Source organism: Spea bombifrons, chromosome 5, assembly GCF_027358695.1.
Source record: "Spea bombifrons isolate aSpeBom1 chromosome 5, aSpeBom1.2.pri, whole genome shotgun sequence".
NCBI lineage: Eukaryota > Metazoa > Chordata > Amphibia > Anura > Pelobatidae > Spea > Spea bombifrons.
The window spans coordinates 26,787,007-26,799,680 of record NC_071091.1 but is presented as its reverse complement, the minus strand read 5'-3'; the positions used below and the strand labels follow the sequence as shown (position 1 = coordinate 26,799,680).

Genomic DNA, 12,674 nt, shown 5'->3' with positions numbered 1-12,674 from the left:
TATACAGAAATATCAAGAACATTTGGATGTTGAAGAAAGATCTAGGTAGGGAGGATGTGAGGAGAGCTGGGGAATGGCAGAGGAGCTGCGGACAACCTTAGATAAAAGCTATTGCTAGTGTCCCAAAATCTCAAATCAGAGCATCTGAAGGCCAATTTATTTCATAAGCTTAACGGCTAGTGCTAGCGTAAACAGATAACATTAAGGGTGGAGAATCAGGGTTTGATGAAGAAAATCCATCCTGTTTGAAAGGACAAAATGTGTCCTATATGAAGCTATCAGAACAACAAGTGGTTTCTCTGTCCAGGTCTTGCAAACCTCTTGTATTAACAAGGGGGGGGGTGTAAGACCTTGACTGATATCCCGGGCATCCTGGCCTATAGTTTTTCCTCTTGGACATGCATAAAAAACTGAGACCTTCAAATGTCAGTCTCATTTTTTTAGCCCTATATGAGGATAGCCTAGTGGGTTGTGTGCTCATCTGGTTCAAGCTCTATTCTCCTGGAAGCATCTAATTCTTGAAAGACTGGCTAAACCCTTACTATGGTTATGCTCAAAAATGCTTACGTTCTCTGCAACTGGGAACATGAAAATGATAAAAACTGGATGGGAGCCATTGCCTCTACAGTGGACTTCAAAGTCTACATCTAGAACTTACATTTCAGCATCAGAGGATTTATCAGGGTTAGTATACAGTCTTCTGTGAAGAAGGATTGCATACTAAAAGATTTTGAGGCCCAAACCCAAATGGAACCTGATCCTTTCTCATCCTATTGAGCTTCCGTAGAGAGGGAGGCGTCCGCCCACCTGTGCCAAATCTAATCTGAAAGCACTACTCAGAAACAGCTTCAATTACATTCGCTGGATGCTGTCTGTATGCCAGTTCATCTCTAGCGGTGTGGACTCTATTCCCCTTGGACTACTACGTGAATAGCCCCAGCTTTTGTTCTACCAGCATTTTGGATTCAGTCAAATCCAAATGCTATACATCCAGCGTGAATGACTGTTCCTACTGCAACATTAAACACCATTATTTTCGGAACCTACTTCACTGCTTAGTGTTCCTTATCTGCCTTTTAGTTGCTCCATCTGTATTATTGGAGCCACACTTGTGAGTCCATTTTCATTTTTTTTATTTCACATAAATTACACAATTATAGTACTAATTTTATAGATCTCTGTTGTTACTGCCTAGTAAGTATATCCATCCCCCTTTTTTAATTACATATTTTTATTTCTCACTTTTACATAACACATATTGGTGATCTATTAACAAGGTCATTCTTGCGCAGGGTTTATTCCCTTTCCATGTGGCTGCATCATCACCCTCCACCACCGTGCTTGACAGTTGAGTTAGTTGTGCTGATATGCTGTGTTTGGTTTTCCCAAATGTGGCACTGTGCATTATGACCAAACATCTGCCCAAAGGACATTGTTCCAGAAGTCTTGTGGTTTGCTCAGATGCAACTTTGCAAACCTGAGCCGTGCTGCCATGTTCTTTATAGAGAGAAGATACCTTCTCCTGGCAACCCTTCCAAACTAACCATACTTGTTTACTCTTTTTCTATATGCACTGTCATGAACTTTAACATTAAAATGCTGAAGCCTGTAGAGTATGACCATTGCATGGTCTTACCTTGGGGTGAATTTCCTTGGAAGTCCACTCCTTGAAAGGTTGGCAACTGTCTTGAATGTTTTCCACTTTTGAATAATCTTTCTCACTGTAGAGTGATGGACATTTTTGGAATTGGCCTTATAACCCTTCCCACATTGATGAGCAGCATCAATGGCTTCTCTGTGATCATTGCTGATGTAATTCTTTCTTGGTATTATGTTAACACACACCTTAATGCTCATGACCAGCAAACTGCTAAAACGTTGGCTTATATAGAGGTGGTCACACTTGCTTATGATCAATTAATCCAGGGCATTTGATTAGCAGCACCTGTATGCCACTTAGCATCTTAATTCCTATGGAAGCAGTAAGGGTGTAATTAGTGTTTCACACATGGCTTCTCCATTTTGACTTTATTTTTATTGAAAAAATCATGTCTCCTGTATTGGTTTTCAGGACCTTTCATCTCTACAGAACTGCTTCAAACCAATGACATTTGAGGACTTTCTTGCATAAACAGCTCACTATTTTCTGATACAACATTGGTATTCTGGACTTTCATTAGGCTGTCTAAAAAGCAGCATATCCGTTTCTATTGCCACTCTGCTGTGCAGCTTCTAGTTGCACATCCCATATTTCGTTTTGTAAATGGATATGATGAATGCTCCCTCTGGTACACTCAAGAACACAGTGCCAACTTGTCTCTAAATTAGTAGGCAGCAGCACTTTAGTTTATATAGTGTATATATTATGTGAACAGGCTGTGTGGTCCTGTGTGTGACTCACTTACCTTTATTGACGTTTTTGATGTTTTTTGTGGCAGGTCTCGCCCCAGTCCTAGTGTCTGGACACCAGCTGAATACACCCTGGCTTACAAAAGCATAAGAATGTAGAGCAGCCACTCATGCATTATCAGCTGCTGGTCTTAAAGCACCAGACCCTGTATGCAAATGCTTTGAGGACTTGAAAGTTGGCAAAATGAGAAAGGGGGCATTCAGTCTGAAATCTTTGTGCTTAAAAGCTCAGGTTAAGGATGTACAATAAATGAAAATTGCTCTAGAGCACTGCTGAGTGATGATACAGTGATGTAAAAAAAAACGTATTAGCATCAATTGTGATTTCAAACCATTACATTTACCATTTTAAATAGCAGTTTATCTTTTTTGACTGTTTGGAATGCTGGTAGCATCAAGAATAAAATTTGCTTACCTCTGCTTTAAAGCAATGGGATTACTTTAAATAATTTAAGGGGCGGTGGGGGTGTGAAATGCTTCCAAATATAAAGTATATAACCTGACAGTTTAAGAATGCTATCTACAATCATTTTAACATGTCTCTATTTAGCCAGTTACCACTATTCTAAAATCCTTTGTTCCCAACTGAAGTGCTACCCTTTTGGTTGCCATACGTATCTAAAGGCCTTTGGACAAAACCCTGGGGTACAAATCCACCTGCCATGGTCCCAAAGTAATATCCAAAACTCCTGATGGACTTTATTGTCAGAAGAGGAGGAAGTTGCGACATCTGGAGCTTTCATCACAAAAGGGCTGCAAGATTCACTTTTCCTGTGTAGCTTTCTGACTGAAGTCCTTTGTGGCTTGTTAACACATCCCACTAGTCGGGCAGAGGACACGATCACAGTCTTTTGATACTAGACACATGCACTCCTGGCTTCACTTTAAAAAATGGAAGCATAGTGGACTACAGTTAGAATATTTTATCCATGTCACTTACAGGGAAGAAAGGTCAGATCTGTCTCTTTTCATCCGGTATATATCACACACATTTATTTTGTATTAACAAAGCAAGAATAAATTAAAAAAAAAAACCCTTTTTTTAAAAAAAAATTAAGACCGGAAAGTCAATAAAGCCCACCTAGGGGTTGGGTGATATTGATATAAAGAGCAATGCTTCAATGAAACATCCGTTTATATGAAAGCTCTCACAGATGTCAATACTGTTAGAGGAATATGATATTTCTACTTTTACTGCACCATTGTATAGCAGGCACTAGACATTTTCATATTATTATCTTTTATTTATATAGCGCCAACAATTAATGCAGCACTCAGTACAATACATATATTCAAGGGTTATGACAAGACGAGAATTGACAAACCGATACCTTAGGTGGAAAGTGCCCTGCTCGCAAGCTTACAATCTAAGGATATTTGATATTTCCATAGATGCTTCGGTTTCTCATCACAGTGATTTGAATGCCAGCTATCTTATAAAAGGTAAGAACATCACAATGCCCACTGAATTTGGATAAGAAATGTGCTCATTCTTTATTCTGTGTTTTCGTACCATTCTCCTTTTATAAAGATATAAATTACGTGACAAATGTAGGGCTAGCAACATAGGTTAGAACTTTTGGGCTACGTATAAGGATGTCCTATTGTGTGACACAAATGGTAAAATCCCGTATCAAAAGAAAACCCCAAAAATATTTTCAGCATCTGCATACATCTTGCACCATTTGCAAAGTTCGACTGGAGTGTGTTAGGACCTATGATACCTGAATGAGACCACTAAGCCCAGTTTGTTTATCTCGACTCATCCCTTGGTTATGGAGGTGATCCAAAGGTGCGAAGAGCAGGGCATTTTAAAAGATTCAGATCCAGCTCTAAGTGAAAAGCACAAAAAGCCCTAAAAGCTCTAAAATTAATTTTGTCAGCTTGCCTATAAATGAACAGTAGTGCTGAGAATTTATTTTTTCAGGCTTCAATGTGGCAAACAATCAATGATGCCTATCGTTCAGCTAAATCAATAGTATTTCCCTTAGAAATATGTCACATGTAGCTGCCCCCTGGTAGACATCATCAGCAGTAAACAATACTACACGCTTATGTATCATGGGTCTGTAGAGGGGTACAAGGGGAGATAAGGGTACTGTTAAATAATTTGAAAACAAACTGTCAAGAGGAAAACCGCCAAGTAACATAAAAAAAACTTTCTTTACCAGCTCCATAAATTAAATACCAAGAAACTATAAATATATATTATAGACTTGCAAAACAAAGTGTGGCATTGGTTCCACCAAAGCCAAAAGAATTGCTCAGAGCAATACGTCTACCATTTGATTTCCACTCCTGGGCTTTAAGGGGAACATAATTCAAGTCAAACTCCGGCTCAGTCCTATCAAGGTTCAGAGTAGGAGGAAGAGTGCCGTGGTAACAGGAGAGAACTGTGAACGCAGCCTCAATAGCCCCTGCTGCCCCTAACAAATGCCCAGTGGCTCCTTTAGTTGCTGACACTGCAAGACAATAAGCATGTTCTCCAAAAAGTCTCTTGATAGCTTTGTTTTCAGCTGCATCTCCAAGAGGTGTAGAGGTGGCATGGGCGTTGATGTACAATATATCGTTGATCTCTATGTTGGAATCCTTTATGGCGGCATTCATGCACCTTTATTACAAAAAATAAAATGTTAATATGAAAACAAAGAAATGCATCCCTCCCCCTCCACAGGACATGCCTTTCTAACTAGTCCAAGCAATTCAGTTTTAAATACTTCCTCACATAACAAAAATATGAATACACTCCCTTGTGATATCCAGTCTGGACTATTGCAACCCCCACTAACTGGTCTCCCCCTCTCCCCCCTTTCATAGTTCCAATCCATCCTCAACACTGTAGCTAGATAAATCTTTCTCTTTCACAATTCCTCATTTGCTGCTCAGCTATGCCAATCACTCCGTCGGCTCCTCATATCCTTCAGAATAAAATGTAAACTTCTGACCCTGATCTACTGAGTCCTTAACAACTCCGCACCACCCATATCTATACCTTCCTATCCAAATACACCCCTAACTGCCCTCTTAATTTCTCTCATGACTTGCATCTCCTTTCTACTGTGATTACCTCTTCTCACTCCAGCATTCAGGATTTCACCTGTGCTGCACCCCTTTTTGTGGAATCCCCTTCCTCGTTCTGTCAGACTTTCAAAAGCACTCTGAAAACCAATCTTTTTCAAGGTGTCTTTTTTTCAAACATATATATAGTTTAATAGGGGAAAAAATTACTGGCTTCAAAGATGTCCCAAATAGGACATAGACGCAGGATGACCAGGTATCCAGATTCCAAGCTGAAAAACTAAATGTGCATGTCCCAAACCTATGCATGGGTAGTATTACTGTACTAATCTAAACACATATTGGGGTATTGCTTAACAGTGACACATACCAGAAGCTGTAAAACTCACACCTGAAGTGCGTGTATGAAAAAGCCTCAAAATCAACGCCACAAACTTTGACCAAGGCTGGCGGTAGAATTAGTGCATTGAAAGAGTAAACATACCAGCATCTGAAATACTCTGGGGTGTCTGATTTTCAAAAATATATGGTGTGATGGGGATAAATTGAAGCGTCTGATTTCAAATATGTCCCAAACAGGACATGGGAAAAGTATGAGATGATTTGCAAAAAATGACAATACACTACTTGTACTTATCGCCCTATAACTTGCAAAAAAGTGAAGCAACATTAAAACATTGGGTATTTCTCGGGACAAATATTAGAATCTATTTAGCACCATATTTTATTACCGTATTTGCTCGATTATAAGACGACCCTGATTATAAGACGACCCCCCAAAATCTGAATATTAACTTAGGAAAAAAGAAAAAGCCTGAATATAAGACGACCCCAAAGGAAAAAAGTTTTACCAGTAAATGTTAATTCATGTGAACTATTTTTTTTAATAAAAGCTATGATTGAGAAAAAGATTTTTTTTGTTTTTATTTCTTGTATTTTCCAACCTGTCCCCCAGTTACGCACATCTGCCCCCAGGCTTGCCACTCCAATATGGCACTGTGGCCCATGATATGCTTTTAACCCTCTATATGCCACTGTGCCCCATGTTATGCCTTTTGACCCCCTATGTGCCTCTCTCTCTCTCTCTCTGCTACTCGGTCGGCGTCTACATCTGTAACGTGTTCTTATAACCCTGGGTGACCTCTTAATGCAGGACACACCTCCACCTTTCCCTATTTAAACCTGGACTTCCTCTTCTGGGTCACCCTTGGTTGCTGTTTTCCTGTGCGAGTTACTGTGACTATTTATTCGTTTGACCCGGCTTGATACCCGGGGTCCTCCTCATCCAATCGTTACAATTACTTTTGCTCCATAAAGAGGTATACCTCCATAAAGAGGTATTCATTAACACATACACACACACACAAATCAAGGGCCCCATCGCTCCCGAGCTCTCCCTCTCTTATAAGATAGCAGCGCCCAGAACAAAGTAAGAGTTCCCAGAGGGTCTTCAACACTACAGGTACTGCAGACAACCATGCAGGTCAATGGAGCCCAGCATATTTTTATATGTTTTAAAACATAAAAACATAAAAAGTTTTAGAAAATGTAATTAAATGTAACAATAAAAAAAAACCACGACACTATAAGGGGAACCATCCAGTTCCAAGAGAATGTAAAAAAAAATGTCCCAATTTTTTTTATTTTTACGAGCAAGTCCTAAAAATGGCGCTGTATCTTGCCACAAATCCTGGCATGCAAAGTGTGAAAATATCACCATTGATATCACCAAATGATTTCACATGCCTTATACGGCCCGGGGGTATGGAATTCCAGAGATTAGATTTGAGTGCTAGTATTTTGTTCTTCTTTATTATTAAATATGAGTAAATTTGCATTTCATTGCTGTCATTCAGTAATTTAGGACTTAGCACCATCATAGTTGCTTTATGTATCTGGCCTGGGCTAAACACACACATTTTTTTACAATATATAGAAATTAATCATAAAAGTTAGGTAGCAGTTAGAGCAATGAAAAGTACTGGCTCCAAGGAATATCAACCAAAAAGTATTAAATATTATTAATGCAGAAGGACATCAAATGCCATATCCTTGGGGTGCAAGCGTTCCGAGCCTATGGTGAAGCCCTTGGCGGATTTTGTGCTACAAATCCCATAAGATAAAGTGATCTGTTACTAAAAAAGGATGAAGGTCTAGGGAATAAATTAAAATTTGCAAACATGGCTATAAATATGTAATGATCACCCTCTATTGTATGTTTTCTTCTAAAACGTACATGTATGTGCATGCACCTTTCAGAAAGCCAACTGAATGATGTCTTAGCTATGCTCTGGTGAAATATCTCAGATCGTGACTAGTGCTTTTTGATAACTGGATTTGACATTCCGTTTGGGTTTTCAAAGAATGGTATTATGAAAGAACTGAGCCAATTAAAGACAGAAAAATGAATGAAAATCCACGTTCCCATGGAAACAGGAGGAACGCTAATGCACTGGATAATATGCAATACTAAATTATTGAATAGAAAATGATTTCAGTAATAAAACTCCAAAAGTCATAGCACTGGGCCATTGATAGTTACTCTATTTTACTCAGTTGTCATGGCGGATTTCAGATGTGCGGATATTACCGCATTTGCACGATTATAAGACGAGGTTTTTTTCAGAGCAAATGCTCTGAAAAATACCCCTCGTCTTATAATCGGTGTCGTCTTATAATCAGACCTCAAATAGGTCTGACTATGAGACGACTAAGATCCAGATCCCCCGCAGCTGCAGGGGACCTGGATCCTCCTGTGCATAACTGGGGGCCAGGTTGGAAAAATAGAAGGAAATAAAACCAAAATATTTTTCTCAATCATAGCTTTTATTAAAAATAAATAGTTTAGATGAATTAACATTTACTGGTAAAACTTTTTTCCTATAGGGTCGTCTTATATTCAGACTTTTTCTTTTTTTTCCTAAATTAATATTCAGATTTGGGGGGTCGTCTTATAATCAGGGTCATCTTATAATCGAGCAAATACGGTAATTTGTCTCTAACAAAAACACCAGGGTGTACCAGGCCTGTTCTCAAGTGTCTTGTTACATGCTTTAATGTACTATATTTGCTCAGTTATAAAATGACCCCTCCCCACACCTAAACATTGGATCTTAAAGAATGTCTCCCTACCGCCTCCACCAACTGCTTCCATGTCCCTGTCTCCTCCTCCACAGCTCCGCTTCTTCTCTTGCCTCTTCTTGTTCTTCTGTCTTCTTCCGTTTATATGGGTAGTCCCGCAAAAGGGTGGAGCCTCTGTGCACACCTTCTCCTCGGTTGGAGGAATGGGGAGAAGCTGTCACCGTGGTGCACGCCATGACTCCACCCTATTGCGGAATTATCTGGATAACAGAGCCGATACCGGGGAGAAACGGATGAAGAGACAACAGAAGAAGCAGACATGTTGAAGAGGAGACAGGGCCACGGAAGTGGTTGGCTAAGAAGGTAGGGAGACATTGACAGGGTGAGATAAAGTGAAGGATGGTAATGATAATAATACGTAATCGAAACAATCAAATCAGACGAGGTTGGATGCCTACTAACATACAGCTACTAGGATGGTGTCAGGCCTAAGGCTGCAACTAACGATTATTTCATAATCGATTACTTGGCCGATTATTTTTTCGATTAATCAGATAAAAAAACAATATGTAAATGTTTTGTTTATTCAAAATAATTTAATGAACGAACTGGGTGCCCTCTGATATGCCTTATACCACTTATATGCAACTCTGCCCCCCCAGGTATGCCTTCTACTCCCCAGATATGCCACTCAGACTTGCCCCCCATGCTCCAGACTCCCTGGTGTCTAATGGAGGCAGCCGGGAAACGCCTGCGCATAGACAAACCTCTGCTGCTGCCCAGCACTTTCCCTGGAGCTTCTATGACAGAGCCCCAGAAGGTCATGTGACACCGGTGCCCCATCATAGAAGCCCCATATATTCGATAAAATCGATTCAACTAATTGATAATGAAAATCAATTTTCATTATTATTATCGATTTTATCGATTAGTTGTAGCAGCCCTAGTAAGGCCCATTTAAAGCATTGGTGTATTATCTAATCCAGTACACATCATTTTAAAGGACACACTCCATGTGTTTGTGGATGACGTCAATTTTAACTAGACTTGTGCATTCGTCTTCCGGCGAACATGAAAACGAACACGAAGAGTGCGTTTTCGTGTTCGTTCTGAAGCTGGAAGAAGAGAATATAGTGGCGGTAAAACGTAGACGAAGACACACAACACGAAGAATCTTCGTATTCGCCTTGGCCTACTAATCTCCCCGGTCCCTTCCCCATCTAGCCTACCTTATCTACGCAGCATGGCAGGAGTTGACGGAAGCGGAAATCCGTTGGATTCGCCATCAGGGGTTAAAGGGCAGTGCGAGTGAGCCTATTGGTCGCCTGCAGGGACCTCCTCTGGCGTCAACCAATTGCTCACACGGACATTTAAACTCCTGGCGCCAGAGCTGCTGCGGTACGCGCTAACCCCGTATTAACCCCTTATACAAAACCGGAAAAAAACGAAGAAAAAACAAACACGAAGAATGTCAACGAATATTCGCCCGAAGAGAAGTCAGGAACGGGTGAATATTCACGGAATACGAAGATTTTTTTTTTTGCCGAAGACGAACACGAAGACCCCCCTGGTGCCCAAGTCTAATTTTAACAGCTTTATAAGTACTTAAAACAAGGCAAATTGTTATGTTATTGTTGTATTATAGTACCCAACAAGGCAGATGTTACGGTGTGTATTTACTTAATCACAAATTCCATTGATCATGGTGTGTCTGCGATCGCATCCATCAAAAAAGAGATCTTCAAACCAGCAGCATAGAGAGACTTTACAAGACCACACAGGGCAAGAAAAAAAGTGCTAGCACTATCTGTTATTAATAGGCTGTTTGCAATCCTGTTCTGCTGACAGAGACAATCCTTTAAGCATCTTTGCTCTTACCTGAAGGCGCCATCACCATCTGGGTTTGGAGCAGTTATGTGGCACGCATCACCCGACAGCCCATAGCCTAAAACTTCTCCGTAAATCTTGGCATTTCGAGACACGGCATGGTTATATTCTTCTAGAACAAGCACAGCTGCTCCCTCACCCATAACAAAACCTTCCCGTTTAGGGTGAAATGGGCGACATGCCAACTGAGGAGTTGAATTGTAGCTAGTGCTGAGAGCTCTGGCTCTTGCAAATCCGGCAAGGGATAAGGAGCCAATACACGACTCTGTCCCACCAGCCAACATGATATCGGCGTCCCCATGAGTGATAAATCTAAAGGAATCGCCAATGGAGTGAGCTCCTGTGGTGCAAGCAGTTGACACGGCATGGTTCGGCCCCTTGAGTTTATACTTGATACTGATGTGGCCAGCAGCCATATTGACTAGGATTTTGGGGACAAAGAAAGGGCTGACTTTATTGTACCCCTTTGTGTTAAACAATGTGGAAGTCTCTGTAATATCACCAAGAGGGACCATCCCCATACCTATTGCTACACCTGTACATTCTTGTTCAGCTTCTGTTACTGGTTTCCAATCCGAGTCAGCAATGGCTTCTTCAGCTGCTCCAAGGGCCATAATGGCGGCAGAGGACATTGCCTTAATCTCCGTCCTGGAAACATATCTTTCTTCATTGAACTGTCCTTCTGCCGTCCCTCTAGGAACACGAGCAGCTACTCTACACGGAATGGTTTTAATGTCTTCTTCTTCTAGAGCGACTATGCCACTCGCACCTTGGATAAGACGCTCCCATACAAACTGAGTGCCAACTCCAAGAGGAGATACTATGCCAATCCCAGTCACCACCACTCTTCTGCGAGATCTGCGGAGACCGCTGACAGCAAAGCCCCTTTTCCTAATCTGGAAGGTTTCTATATGCTTCAGGATGGAGGGGTAGCGCTGGACAGATCTCAATATCCCTATTGTGTGGGAAGTCATTAGGAACGCAGAGCCTTCAACCGTCTACCTGAATACAAAACCAGAAAAATATGTCAGGACAAATTGGCAAACCTTGCAGAAAATGAGAAAAATCACAAATACTAAAATGAAATAATTCAGAAGGAAAAAAAATGGTACAATTCAACAATTTAATAACAGTCGCAGGCCAATGACTGTCAGTGAATAATACATAGAATTTAACGGCCCATCTAGTCTGGGCTAGTCTCTTCTTTGATTCAGGACAGCCATATGTCTATCCCAAGAATATTTAAATCCCCTTACTGTATTACACAATACCACTTCTATTGGGAGGCTGTTCCACTAACCTTCCACCCTCTCAGGAAAGTAATACCTCCATACGTTACATCGCAGTCTCGGACCGTCTAGTTTTAGATTACGACCCTCGGTCAGGGCAGCGGGTGGCAATATTCCCGGGGCGGTAGCCCCCCACTTTATAGTAACACAATATAAATATTTATCATTAATTGAACTGGCAGAAAGTCCACCATGGGCTTTATTCAGTAAGTAAGGAGTTGTGCTGAATTATGTATTGAGAGGGGGTTCATCCCTGTAAAGCTTCTGAAGGACCAAGCGGCCCCGTATAATGCATAAATCAATCCGACAGGTGCTGAAGAAACGTTGCCAATTTAGATAGCATTATTGGGAACGGCCCTCTAAATAATGTATAGCGGAGCCGGGGCGTTTAACCCTGAACTTGCCCTATAAACTCTCCCTTAAGTGAATAAAGCCCCATAACTAATTATATATATATATATATATATATATATATATATATATATAATATAAATGAATATATTATATAATGTATATTTTTTTAAGTGACTGCCACAACCTTCTGCATACAGCGCTACAGTATCTGCTGGCGCTCTATAAAGGTTAGCGGAAAGTGATTCTGAAGAAGACATATTTGACCTCAGGGAACAAAAGGATCTTCCCTTTAAACACAGACAGAATACTTTATAGACGGGTATAAAGCGACCTTTAATAAATAAATAATAATAATAATAATAATAATAACAGGGCTTTATCACGGTGTAGTGCAGACCAGTAAATGCAAATATCTTTCATACCACCAAGCTGACAGCACTAAGTGGATCGCGATCACGCGTGGGCTTAAAGAGTAAGGGACACAGTCGCGTTAGCAGCTTGCTATTTAGACCGAGTCTCCGGTTGCACGTTTATGATAACACCGACCCGAAGCCAGCACTACCAGGGGAATCAGGACCTGCTCCCTTCCCTAGCGGCCTCCACGAGATGACGATGATGACGGAATGAGGGGGGAGA

General features: G+C 40.8%; 1 protein-coding gene across 4 annotated transcripts; it reads right to left on the bottom strand.

Moving 5' to 3' along the window:
• Nucleotides 1-4,468: 4,468 nt before the first annotated feature.
• On the bottom strand, nucleotides 4,469-12,655 carry OXSM (3-oxoacyl-ACP synthase, mitochondrial). Of its 4 annotated transcripts, none has more exons than XM_053466704.1 (3): nucleotides 12,585-12,655; nucleotides 10,387-11,393; nucleotides 4,469-5,020 (listed from the first exon to the last, which is right to left on the bottom strand). In XM_053466704.1, exons 2-3 carry the CDS (start codon nucleotides 11,367-11,369, stop codon nucleotides 4,618-4,620), a joined length of 1,386 nt encoding a protein of 461 aa, XP_053322679.1. In that variant the 5' UTR covers nucleotides 11,370-11,393; nucleotides 12,585-12,655; the 3' UTR covers nucleotides 4,469-4,617. The 4 variants fall into 4 exon arrangements, with proteins under 4 accessions (XP_053322679.1, XP_053322677.1, XP_053322680.1 ...); XM_053466702.1 differs by having other exon boundaries at nucleotides 10,387-11,397; nucleotides 12,585-12,654; XM_053466705.1 differs by having other exon boundaries at nucleotides 12,598-12,640.
• Nucleotides 12,656-12,674: the final 19 nt, after the last annotated feature.